This window comes from Macrosteles quadrilineatus, unplaced genomic scaffold, assembly GCF_028750875.1.
Source record: "Macrosteles quadrilineatus isolate MER2022 unplaced genomic scaffold, UCM_ALF_1.0 Scaffold_1__1_contigs__length_201487025, whole genome shotgun sequence".
Classification (NCBI taxonomy): domain Eukaryota; kingdom Metazoa; phylum Arthropoda; class Insecta; order Hemiptera; family Cicadellidae; genus Macrosteles; species Macrosteles quadrilineatus.
The window spans coordinates 110,269,564-110,283,635 of record NW_026542594.1 but is presented as its reverse complement, the minus strand read 5'-3'; the positions used below and the strand labels follow the sequence as shown (position 1 = coordinate 110,283,635).

The 14,072-nt window shown below is 32.8% G+C and overlaps 1 protein-coding gene across 6 annotated transcripts in view; it reads left to right on the top strand.

The window, feature by feature from the left end:
- Positions 1-14,072, top strand: part of LOC128983103 (colorectal mutant cancer protein-like) — a 135,490-nt gene that overhangs the window by 21,297 nt on the left and 100,121 nt on the right. For all 6 annotated transcript variants that reach the window (XM_054402283.1, XM_054402291.1, XM_054402275.1 and 3 more), the window contains exon 3: positions 11,553-11,770. In XM_054402283.1, the coding sequence (XP_054258258.1) occupies positions 11,553-11,770 (218 nt within the window). The remainder of the gene's footprint in view (positions 1-11,552; positions 11,771-14,072) is intronic.

Sequence of the window (14,072 nt, the reverse complement as noted above, 5' to 3'; positions counted from 1 at the left end):
AACAATTCTCCTTGTAAACAAATTAAATTAAATAGCAGAACAGCATTTCTGACAACAGCTGGAGTTTCATAACAATGTTTGTTCCCTATGTTAATCTTAAGGAGAAATATGAAACTTTAAAGGGCCCCAGGGCCTCATTCTTTAATTATTTAGCTAAAAAGAAAGTTTCCTGCACAACTTCACGTTACGCTCTTTCCAATGACACCAAAATCATGTCAATCGGTTCAGTAGTTTCGGAGGAGTAATTGTCACAAAAAACTTGCTTGCGTATTAAATAAGTACTAGTGTACATGTTGCTCGAAATCGAGCAATTGCAAAGAAGTACAGGAGTTATTTGTAAACAAATAACTTGTTTAAAAACTAATAACAGTCATAATTCCGATGATTTTAAAAGAGTCAACTAAAAGATTATTAACTAATGGAAATACTCACAATTTACATAACAGTCCTATTCCAGTTTAAAGGGTTAATTATTAACAATCAAACTGCCCATGGACGGGAAAAGGTAAGCTTACAATTTAAGTCAACGTAAAAAGGCTGTCAGCGTTTATAAAGTACCATACCTAGAGTTATTTAGCCAGTTTGTAGACAATAAGGTGTAGGCTACTTTAAACTCTACAGAACAGAGTTAGGCAAAAACTGGCAAAATTCTGAAATGGTGTTATTTATCATAGACTTACTCATATGCCAAATCCTTAAAATAAAAATTCAATAACTAATAACTTATAATCATTAAACACAAACCAATATCCAAAACTATACACATTTTAATTACAACATAATTTACACATTGACGGTTTACAATTAACATGCTCTTCTTCTCACTATTAATTTTTGCTTCGCAACGGGAAAAGTCTGTTACATAATCATTGGAATAGATTAACAATAAATAATCTATCATAAAGATTAAGATTAAATAAACCTACCACATAGTTGTTTTTTTTTATAAGCTGTCTGAAATTGTGAAATATGTATTTGACATTTCTGCTTGTTTACATTTAAATGTCAAAGCAAATGTAAACATTGTGAACTTTCTCATGCTTCCATGGAGACAGATTTATAATATTTAATTTTTTGACAACAGCTGGAGTTTCAAAACAATGTTTGTTTCCCATGTTAATCTTATGGAGAAATACGAAACTTTAAAGGGCCCCAGGGCCTCACTCTCTAATTATTTCCCTAAAAAGAAAGTTTCCTGCACAACTTCACGTTATGCTCTTTCCAATGACACCAAAAATTTGTCAATTGGTTGAGTAGTTTTGGAGGAGTAATTGTCACAAAAATCCTGCTTGCGTATTAAATAAGTACTAGTGTCCCTGTTGCTCGAATTCGAGCAATTGCTAAGTATTACAGGCGTTATTTTACAAGGAATAACATTCATAATTTCTGATTACCTACTTTAAAAGATTCAACTCAAAGATTATGGAAATACTCAAGATGTACATAACAGATCGATATAATCAAAATATCTTATCGTTTTTCAAAATTTGATCTTGTTTTTTAGTTTATTCTACAAATAGCCTTACACATAGCGGCATTAGGTTGTCCATAATAACGATTACAAATAAAAATACCCCCGCCGCAGCAAACCTGCAGACAAAGCGAATTTCCATTAACCTGATTAGATTTACACTAAAATGCCTCCATAAAAATAGCACATTTATTTCCTATTTAAATAGAATTAGTTTAACGAGTACTTAGGTTTGCTGCAACAGGGAGGGTAAAAAAGATTTTTTTTATAAAATGATAATAGTTTAGTAAGAAATAAAAGTATTTTCCAAAATCGATCAAAATATGTTCATAAACAAGCAAACTACAACAATTGACTTATTCTCCATAAGAATAACATGGGAATTTTAAAATTACAATTTTTTTGAATTTTCTCCGTAACAATTAGGCGCATAGTAACGCTTCAATATACTAAATTATTTGTTTTTTTAAGCTCTACAAAATGGTTTGAAAAGAAATTGTGAAATTTTGTGTTTTTAGGGTCAAAAATGGGAAAAACCTATTTTTACCTCATAAAACCCCCCATAAACCCCCGTTCCCATAGTCCGATCATACTGGTTCGCGAACTCGTTCAAGTTTATCCCGCCTTACACCTTCAAACCAAATTTTATCAAAATCGGACAAAAATTACTCAAGTTATCGTGCGGATGGACACATATATATATATATATATATATATATATATATATATATATATATATATATATAGATATATAAAAATTTGAACGAATGGTGTTTTTGGCCTCTGGGGACATCAAAATGAAAAAGTAAATCGGTCCCGGGCTTAGGTCTTACCATGAGACCTACGGTAATAGCTACTTCCCTATAGGGAAATTCGCTAAAAAATAAAAAAACATTATTTCAATTTTTTCTCCTTGTTCTATGACTTTTCTATGTTTCCATAGTTTTCAAATCGGCTCTTTCAATGATTACTAAGAAATGCAGTACAGTGTTAATTCAGTTTTCTTTTTAGTATATCAATTTCTCTAGGCTCTCTTGCTTTTTCAGAGTAATATTTTCGCCAACCAAAATTCAAATATTTCATTTCAACCAAGTCAGTACATGTTTGTAAACGGTGTAGCAAACTGTTAAATTAGCAAACTTATTTGCTGTTTACAATTAATATATGTTCTTCTTCTCACTTTTAATTTCTGACAACAGCTGGAGTTTCATAACAATTTTGGTCCCCATTTTAATCCTTTGGAGAAATACAAAACTTTAAAGGGCACCAGGGCCTCACTCTCTAATAATTTCCCTAAAAATAAAGTTTCCTGCACAACTTCACGTTACGCTCTTTCCAATGACATCAAAAACATATCAATCGGTTCAGTAGTTTCGGAGGAGTAATTGTCACAAAAAAACTGCTTGCGTATTAAATAAGTAATAAGATAGATAGATGTATAGTCCAATACCGCGCTTTTATCGAGTACGTTGAGATAAGACGCGGAAAAAATTAATATTGATAATTACATATACCGTACTGTACGAAATAATTACATATGCACTACAGATTTCAGGTACAATACTCAATGGGGGCATGATAAGACTCCAATGTAAATATGTAGAATACTAGTGGCCTGTAGGGGCCATAGCCCCTAATTTAGACTATAATAAAAACCCATATATAAAAATTCAAATATTCGAAATAGTTTTTAAAATAATCAATTTTATGTTACTTAAAATTAACAGTGTTTCTCGTTTTATATCATGGTTTTCCTTCCGTTGGAGTCGTATATTAGTTGCTTCTGATGTGTCAATGAAAAATACAATTGTAAAATAATTATTAAATCAATAACACAACATATTAACAAATGGAAACGTGCATACGGTTTGGCCTGAGCCCGGAGAACGACGAATCAGAGCTGAAATCATACAGCCAAACATTGCACAACTTTTCTAGTTTAAAATTGAAGATTTGTTTTGTAATCTTACGAATTCTGTTATAGTTTCCATTTTGAGAACCAAATGTAAAGGTTAAAACTATTATTAATATGAAGGAAACTCCCCATTTCGCGGTAGTAAGTCAGAAATATATCTATGAATTTGTCCCTGAATATTCAGTATAGAAAGAAAGGCCCATTTCCCGGAATCTCTTTTTGTGTAGCGGAAAGCGACGCAAAAGCCATTGCACTGTTGTATTGCATTATGTTTTTATGAAGTTCGAATCATGTAAAAACAGTTCTTTTAGTTCGTCATTTACTTGTGGTTGTGGCATGCCCATTGTGGCAACATGCGTTGAAATTTCCATTTGTGGCCTCCTCTGCGAAGTGAAATGCGCCACAATGCATGCAAGTGCTTTAAGAGGACCTAGATTGTGTGAAACAACACTCAACTCATTTTCCAGCGTTCTTCTAAAGATAGGTTGTAAAACAGTTTCTGGATTTCTTTCACAGTTAGGCCCTACATGACGTTCTATTTTGCATTTCTTAAGTCTGTTGAATTCCTGGACACTCTTCCACGTCTTGCAGGTCTTTCCCTACCCTGTCTAGTTACTTCACTCATTATAAAAACAAAAAACAAAAATTAAACACAATTCATTTTGAAACATTGTTTACCAACATTGACTTTCGGAATCAATGTAAACATTGCAAATAAATAAGTAACAGCTGATAGAATGCAGACGTTTTTCAGTCCCCATGCATTTCTTATGGTGGATATTTTACGTTATAACTCGTTTTCTGGTATTTTAATGGGAATTCTGCTATTTTTCCCGAGTCCCTGGGGTCAAGACCTTTAATTTAAGACCCCTCCCACTTTTCTGCGACTTACCAGACGTCCACAATTTTCTGGTAAAAATTTGGTCTTACAGAATTATATATATAGATGTGTTGTTGCCACCAGTGATATTTGCCACCACTCTAGGATTTGTGTCATTTTCCACCACTGTATACCTGGCTGGGTAAGTCATCAGTCCCAACCCTAAAACTCCTGATTCATCCAGAATGTATTCATCGTCCAGAATTCATATTTTGTATGTCATAAGATAATAGTCGAAGTTCCTCATATAATGTTTTCTCTAAATCGAATAGTTTCTGAGATGGCAATGGTGGCACATTCAAGTTCTTCCCCCTGTTTATTCGCAGAATACTAAACACTTAAACTGCCTTTTTTCAATATTTTAATGGGATTTAGTCTTATTGATGTGTCATATACTGTGACAAATGCTATTTTTGTATTATTTATCTAATCTTATGTCATGTAAGGAATATTCAAATAGTTTAAAATACCTTAACATAGATACTGTTTAACTTGTGATTATGTGAAGTTTGGACTCAAAATGTGCGTTCTTTTTAGCCGAACAAGATGGTAAAATTTATTTTCACAATCCACAGTTGTAACTGGAGTTAAGACCATTTATTTAATATACAAACAATTATTTACACACATAGGAACGGTCAGGCGGGAATTCCGGGAACTGACCCTACTGGTTACTGGTGGCAAATGACACTGGTGGCAAATAGTAGGACACCGAATGGGCAAATCACGTTCGACCAAAAAGGTCTACCAGTTGAAGGAAGACAGAAGTTTCTTCATAATTTTACCCGCTCATTGTTAAAGCTAATTCACTGATTTATGGCAATCCCTGGCACATGAGGGGTGTCAATCAATCGAATGGGGTAAAGAAAGACAGACGGTGCTGAATGGGGGAGGAAGTGAAAGTAGTCTCGGCGAGAAGGCGCGAACTGCCCCGACGTTCCTAGAAGGATATGGATGACGTACTACACAGGCTGAATCAAGTAAGGTGTCCACTATTGATTTCAGACAAACCGTTTGTCTCACAGTCGTGAAATGAAAATTTACGCTCCTAAACCTTTCATGAGTTTTCATGACCTTTACGTTACACTTGTGTGCTGTCATCACATATTTTACCTTTTTATACAGCAACATACTGCAAATGTTCTGTAATCTCTATTTTGTAAAAAAAAAATAGCCCTGCAAATATTTTACTTTTGGAACTTAAATAGGCCATAGTTTGTATGTTATTTTTAGTCCTGATATTAGAACGAATTGTTTTTTACGTTGTTTGTTTTGTAAATAATATACACAATTTTTATGTTAGCGATGATTAATTTGATGTAAATATGTATTATCTTTGACTATTCCAATAGTCAATGGTATTATGTATTAAGGATTCTATAACTATTAATGTTTTGTAAAAAAATCGCCAATTTTGTCTCACTTGCCGTGGAACATTGAAACTTTTGTACGTAGAGTTATTAAATTTAAAGTCAATGTTTAAGTATGAGGTTTTATGAATATTCCTATACTGCTTTAAGTATTGATTTAATTTTGTGTTGCAATTTATAAAAACATGCAAAACGTAGAAGTATTTTAGCAATTTTTTTATAATTTCAGCTGTTCACGGGCTTCACCCCATTTGGCTTCATAAGTAGGTAGTATCTGGGGACCGAGCTTTGCTCGGGGATCAGCGATACCAGCCTTTACTACTTCCTTCACCATTCCCTGCGTCATGGGTCTGTTTCCTTCCCTTCTCATGGCATTTAAGTATTACAGATACATTAATCTAACTGCCACAAATGGTTCCCACACTCTGCGATGCTAAACTTTACTACTTCCTACGTCGTGGACCTGTTTTTATCTCTTTCCATAGCATTTAAGTACAGTAGACTCCCTCTAGTTCGGCCACATCGGGACCGGTAAACAGAGTATTACAATCATGACAATAATTATCCGTGGTGGCTTCGCCAAAAATGAAAAAAGTAAGATATTATCAACATTATCATTCATTGTGTCACGCACAGTTTAAATAGACGGTATCGGCAATCTAACACATAATTTCTCCCATAAGCTAGACAACTAACTTTATCGGTGGGAGTAACTATGATATTTTATAGAGAAAAAATACAAAAGGTGCAATCACTTTTGAACCTTATTTTTTGAGAATTTAAAGGGCCATAACATACTAATTTTTTATAGAAACTAACTGTTATTTTAATACATTCTTTCGGGATCTGCAATCCGAGGAAGGGTTTCAGATTACAAATCTCGGATAGTTGTGTATTGAATGTTTTCATTGAGATGGGAAATGTCCGCGATATACCTTTAAACAACATTAACTCACCATCACCAACAATGAACTCCAAACAACGAATATTTTCAATCGTTAAAAACAATTGTCAGAGCCGTTTCTTTCAGCAGTTTTTTTTAATTGATGTCTGCGAAATAAGGATATCAGATATAGAGGATATAGATTTGTTTCAGGAAAAAGGTAACGTAAACCATTTTATGTTAATAACCACCTCTCCTTCTTCACTGATTGTTGTCAGATCACAATAAAAAGAGTGTCTTTCCAGAAGTTCATGAACTACTTAACACGGATAGTGTCTGGCTCTGTGCTCTGTGATTATTGGTAATAACCAATAACCATGCAACAACATGAGAGGATAAAACATGTACTTCTTCAATTATAATTACATGTTTATGTTTAAAACCGAAGACGTGTACAGACTTTACCGAGAAAAAACTTCTCCCCGGTAACACAGGCAATACGGTGAATTCCTTCTAGACGAGGTTTTCAATAGGCCTACAACAAAATCATAAAACAAAAGACGTTTCACAGGCTAAGTAGCACACTGTGCACTTCAGCAAATAAATAGTTTACCAAGATAACTATTGCTTACCCAGACAGCTGTGTCATTCAAGGAGAAATAGTACAAACTAATGTCACCAAAAATCTAAATTTCATTCTTTATTTTATTTTTTAAGAGAGAAAATTAAAGACAACGAGGCTTTAAATAACCGGTATTATCAATTTGTATTATCAATATTATCAATTGTAGAACAATATTATCAATTGTAGAACAACCTATTTATTTCTCTATTGAATAAATGTAACGGTGGTTACCTCACCACTGTTCAATTTCAAAGTATTACAGAAGTTAATGTTTTTCAAAACGAAAAACAGTCATATTTTCAATGAGTTTAAAAGAGTCAACTCAAAAATCACCGATGTGTAACTTATGTAGATACTCACGATGTATATACAGTAATCAACATTTCCTGTAAATATTTTATGATATTTCATAACTTGGTATTGCTTTTTAATGTATCTACAAATATTTCCTGACTTATAGCCGCATAACGTTGTCCATGTTTATCTTATTTATTGATAAACCTATGCATGATACCACCCTTGTCGCCAGCAGTAAGTTAACAAATTTCAGTAATTCTTTAGTAAAGATAAAAACTTGTTTGATCACCTTAAGGACTTCCTGTTGTCTGTTACAATTTTATTTGTTCAATTGGCGTTTTTTTATTTATTTAGCTAAATAAAACCTTTATTTAATTGAAGTAAACTAATATAGGCCTATTTATATTCACTGTACTCTATTTCAAAAATATATCGATTAATATATCGAGAAACAAACAATTACACGTAATAAAAACCTCGCTAGTCCGCTGCATTGTGATAGCTGAAAATCGACGGAATAAAAACCGCCACTACAAGAAACAGAAGTTGGTACGCCTGCAGCTCCCTCTACAGCTGCGCGCGCTGCTGGCGCTGCCGCTCAACACATCCCCACCTAAAAGACGAGCAAGTTGTAAGTCGGCCGGGTCGATTGCCGAGCAGTTTCTTTCTCGCATATAATAATTTAGTTTTTCAGGCCGGTCAACTGGACTGAGGACGAAATAACTTGTCGACGTACTGGTTTTCAGTATTAATCTATTTATTTAAAAAAAGACGGTCTAGTGGCCAGACGACCAAGTATCTTGTCGGTCAACTGGTGGCCCCCCATCTATATAGGTTTGAATTTTTCAGCATACTAATATTTTATTAACTACGAATCCCGTGCGGCTTAATGTGCCTCACAGTAAGAATCACAGAATTGGTGTGAGGATTCAAATATTGATTCTAGTAAGATTCTAGAGTTATTTGAAAACTTGTTGGAAATTGATTTTAAAAATCTCTAATATGCGCTGTAAAGGTTCACCTACATTTATGCTCTCTGTTTTGTTAGCTTACTGATAATTAGCAGTATTGGGGAAGCTACTTTTAAAATGTAGCTAGCTACAACTACTGCTACATTTCCAAAAAAGTAACTTAGCTACAGCTACAGCTACAGTTCCAAAAAAGTAGCTAGCTACAACTACAGCTACAATGAAATGTAGCTACAGCTACAATTTTAGCTACTTTTCCAAAGACGTTACTTTTTATTCCACGCACATTAGGTAAATCTAAAATTAATTGAAACTACATTTTTATTGAACAAACATAAAAAAAATGTCAGTACTGTATCTACCATTACTAGGAAAACAAATTATTCCTAGATTGTATTTAATTTGTTGGCATTATAAACCTAAAATTACAACAACAGAACCAAATAGTTGGGTGTCCCATCATATTTAGTACTTATTTTTAAATATTGCATTATTTTTAAGCATCTTAGTTGGGTGTCCCATCATATTTAGTACTTATTTTTAAATATTGCATTATTTTAAGCATTTTATATGTAAATTTCATTAAGTTCAAAGGACATACAACAAAACTATATTTTTAAACCCATTTTATTTCTTTAATATAGATTCATTTATAGATGTCTTATATCAACAATTAAGACCAATAAAACTGTAAAACGATTATTTAAAAATACATTTTTGTGTTACATAGCCTAGCCTACTGAAATTGGAGTTTATTGCCTTTCTTTACTTTTAATGTTAAAAATGACATTGCTATAACTTTTAACCATAGTGATAAGTTACTTGTTCTATGAATAACACTTTTCAATGTCAAGAAATCGTCCTTTATTGTCATTATGCATAGGGCAAATTGTGCTTCAACCTAATTGGTACAGAAAACAGTATTCAGCAACTTATCCTGAAATCGGCTTTTGATTTAAACATGTTGAAATTTGTAAAGTAAAAATAACATGTAGGCCTACTTAGCTATGTAACAAGTTGGCTAGGAATAGTCGTATACAAGAGCTCCTATAGCAGGAGTAAACTATGCTAATTTTTCAATCTAAGTTTCATATGGTCTAAGTGGTCATATGGAGATTTTTTCGTTACAATTATCATGTAGGTCTAGGCATATCTTAATTCTCTTCAGGTAATTTCCTCTTTGTTAATTTAGTAAACCTTTGAAAAATCTTCTAATCTGACCAAGGAAGGGCTTGTGATGATGAACCACAATCAACAGCTGAAGCTAGACCAGCTTTCTCATTATTTTAAGGTTTAGTGTTGGTTTCCATTAAAACCCAAGTTGAAACACTATCGATATAATAAAGAAACTAAATTGATTACTAATTTCCCTGTCAATCACTTGCAAGCATTCAATAGCTTCTCTTGTCACCGGTAACGTTTGAAAGTCGTCTGCAACTAGCGATTTTATTTTATCTGACAGTAATCATAGAATAGTAAATTAAGGAAATGAGAGCCAAAAATGTGGATAACACTCATTTAATGGCCTCTATGTCCACACAACGTTGTAATAGGGAATGAAACGGCTGCAACCAGCTATATGAAGCCAAGAAAGTAGGCCTAATTTTTTTTAAATCTCAGTTTGAAAGAGGTTGTTTCACGTAAGGTTGAGGTTATGATAAAAATCACTATCTCAAACAATGTTAATGTAGCGAGAAAAGTAGTTAAAATTCCGCTACAACTACTTTAAAAATGTAGCTAGCTACAGCTAAAGCTACAAAATCTTAAAAGTAGCGTAGCTACAGCTAACGCTACAAAAAAAGCAACGCGCTACTGTGTCGCTACTTGTAGCGCGCTACTTCCCAACACTGATAATTAGGCAATATAAATTACAACAAAATAACATTGATACTACTATTCCAAATAAATAACCTTAACCTTAAGAGTCTTCATCAGTGGTAGCGATATTGAATTTTAGTCCCATGAGAGCAATGTTTAATTTGACAGAACATACCATCATTTGAAGCAGCATGCCGGTGTTATTTATAAAGATATAGTTTTGAAAACTTATAATTAGGTTTATAACATAGAGTAGTGGGGAATGAGGTAATGATATTTGAAATTTTTTTTGTCTTTCATTATTTTGCCTTTCATAAATTATTTAATTAAAGGCTTAATTGATAATCATTAACTTATTAAGCGGAGGAAAAATGACAAAACTAAAATCCTCACTCAATAGAGGACCACTAAACCTGAATTTGAACACGTCAATCATTACTTTATCACAACAGGTTTTTTATAAATTCGGTTAAGAAGTTAACATTGCTCTTATGGGACTAAAATCCAATATGGCTACCACTGATGAAGACTCTTAAATCGAAAAATGTCACCTGTAAACACTTGCATAATATACACTTATTTTAGAGAATTTCCCATATAGGGAATAAGCTTTTACTGTAGGTCTCATGGTAGGACATTTACTTTTTCTTTTTGATGTTCATCGAAGGCCAAAAATACCATCCATTGAAATATATAGGTTTATATATATATATATATTTATATTTATATGTGTCCGTTAGCACAATAAATTGTATAAAAATAGTTAGATTTTGATGATATTTGGTACAAACCCATAAACCTACTAGACGAGTTTGAGAACCAGGATAATCAGACTATGGAAACAGGGATTTTAGGGTAAATACTGGTTTTCCTTGTTTTTGACCCTCAAAAGAAAAAAAAATGCAAGTTCTCTCCCTTTTGTAAAGCTAAAAAAAATCTGCAATGTAATAAATAGGGTATATTGTAGGGTATATTGTAGGGTATATTGTACACCATATGGACACTGAGAAAATATAACAAATACCTCCACCGCAGCAAACCTTAGGTTATTCTTATGGAAAACCTTAAATTTGGTAAACATTTTGCTAAAAAACACACATTTGTAAAATTCTTGTAGTAGCAAACCTAAGTATTTACTACACATAATGGTATTTAAGTTGGGAATAAATCTGACACGTTTTAAGAAATATTTTTGTGAAATTCTGATCAGGCAAATGGAAATGTTCTTAGTCTTTAAGTTTTCTGAGGCGGAGGGTGTCATCAAATTATAACAGGGTACTGTATTCCCAAGTTATGATAACTTTATCATGTTTCTTCTTTTGCAGCCAGGATTTACTCAACGTTTGTCGTGAACTAAATCTTGAAGACTCTTTAGAAGAGTTGATGAAAGAACTCGGAGCTGATGAAAGTGGTAGAATATCCTACAAAGAATTCTTGAGACGCCGCTTAGCATTGCGTCCTGAGATTGAAGCTCTCCGCACGACACCACATCATTCTAGAGGAACACCTGATTACCTGCCTACAAGCAGCGACAACAGTCTTGGTGAGAATGCTGCTCCGGTGGAAGTCGCTATGATTTTTTATGAAGAAAATCACAAAAGTTGCAATAATTTTTAAACAATAATTTTAACAGCAATAGGGGGGTTGACTCTCTGGTTTATAGTTAAAAGGACAATAACAATTACAAAACTAAATTTGAATAGAAATCGGTCAAGCAATTTTTTTTTATCAATTTTCCATTATTTCATGCCTTTTTATCAGAAAATCACACAATTTGCAATAGCTTTTGTGCACTTTTTTGGGTTCAGGGGGACCTAAAATGGATATATCCTCCCAAAAGACCTCACATTTCTTACAGTTTCCATTGTCAGAGATATTTGATAACTAAACTGTTACTTTCATTCGTTGTTTGCAATGTAAGTTTAGAATTATTTTTTTTATGCAGTTATTTTATTTTCCAGGGATATAATAATAGTATTTAGCTTTTTCTTTTTTTCTTCTTGGGTTTTAAACAATTATTTACTTCATCGTAATTTTCTTTCAATTCATCCTCCAATTCCAATTCATGATGAGATTTAGCAATTTTTTTTTCATGCAATGCTTGTTTCAATTCTTCATTTTCAACATTTTCACACAGAATCACACTCCCTATTTCAGTGGCCAAATTAAGAGAATCGTCGTCTGCATGATTATTTAGGCAAGTAGGACACTGCCACAGGGGTTGTTCTTTTAATGGAAAATTTATTATCTCATGTTAGGTTTACACATTTTAAGTGATTCAATTTTTTACAGAGTCCATTGCATTAAAAGCAACAGAGTTTAAATTTTTTCCCCAAACACCACAAGGATGTTTACTATTTTTATTCATCTTACACCTATTAGTCAAAATACAAAATTTACCCTTTGAGTGCTAGGCCAATAATTTGTATTTTGTAAGACTTTTGTTTGCCTTTTGATTCCATTACCTGTTGTTTAATTTTAACTGTATTTTTTTCACTATTTTATTAATCAGGCTAATTTGGAATAATAAGATAATAACAAATATTATAACAAGAAAAGTCACTAAGTACACTAAATAAAACTGTTTTTTTGTTGTAAATTTACGAGTTTTCTTATAAATTGTAATGTTCTGATAACATTACCTATTTGAAACCAAAATCTCATTAAATCGAAAGGCATCTTGTTTACAATTTAATATAGAATTTAACCTCGATGAAGTTTAGTAAGAATATTATAATAGAGTCTTCTTAGGTAAAAAATCTGTTTGTCAGTAAAGCCTCAGTAACACCATTTATGATCACTATTGTGGTTCAGCCCATCTAAATAGTCTGTGAATAACTTTTGCTGCTACCTAGTAACATATTAAACAACTAAGTTTTAGCGCCATCTGTTAGAAATTGTTGACGTCAACTTAAATGCAAGTTTTTACTCCATATTCTCCAAGCACAGATAGCCGAGAAGGCTAGGGTGTCTGTCACTTGGCCAGTGGCATTCGTTTGTTCGGGTTCGATTCCCGTCCTGGCAAATAATTGGTAACCTGTGTGTTTGTAGCAATATACTACAACCACTGGGGCATAGTGAGGTGTTCATAATCCTTGGTTTAGATATACACTTCGAATCATCGGATTAGGCGAATCTTTTAGCTAAGTGGTTGTTAGTGTATCCTATGAAAATGCAGGTCACCAATGGCCGTTTTGCTACTTTTTGTTAAAATAACCTTCCTCTCTATATCCCTTAGAGATTTTAGTAAACAACGATATGTCGTTGCGTAGCACTCAAAGGGTTAAATGACTTGCTTTCTGAATAAATATATAAAACATAAATAAAGTTTGATTTACATGTTAGTACATCATGTACAATAACAGGCTATATTGTAAATGATTAAATCTAAGACTTAAAACTAATAGATAAAACTATTAAATCAGTTTTTACAAAAAAAAAAAAACTGAATCTTCCAGAAATATTTGAGACAGGACAAAAATTGAGCTGGAAAAAACTGCTGGTAGGTTTATTCATACCTAACTCCAGCAGTCCTCCAAATACTCTGCCAATGAAAACAAAAAGATTTAGTCTTGATCCAATTTTTTTCACTTTTTTTCAGAAAGTCTACTTTTATGTTTTTAATTTCATGAATCATTTGTGATATTTTGCGAATCTTTAATAATTTACTTTTCTCTATTGTTTAGGTGAAGTGGTAGAATAATATGGCTATGGTAGATGTGTAATACTATAGTATACTGTAAATTTAAAGAAGCAAATTTTATCAAATCGTGTCCTCCCCGATTGCAAATGCAAAGCTTGAGTATAACTGCAATAAGCATTTTATAATTATATGCCAATCCCGT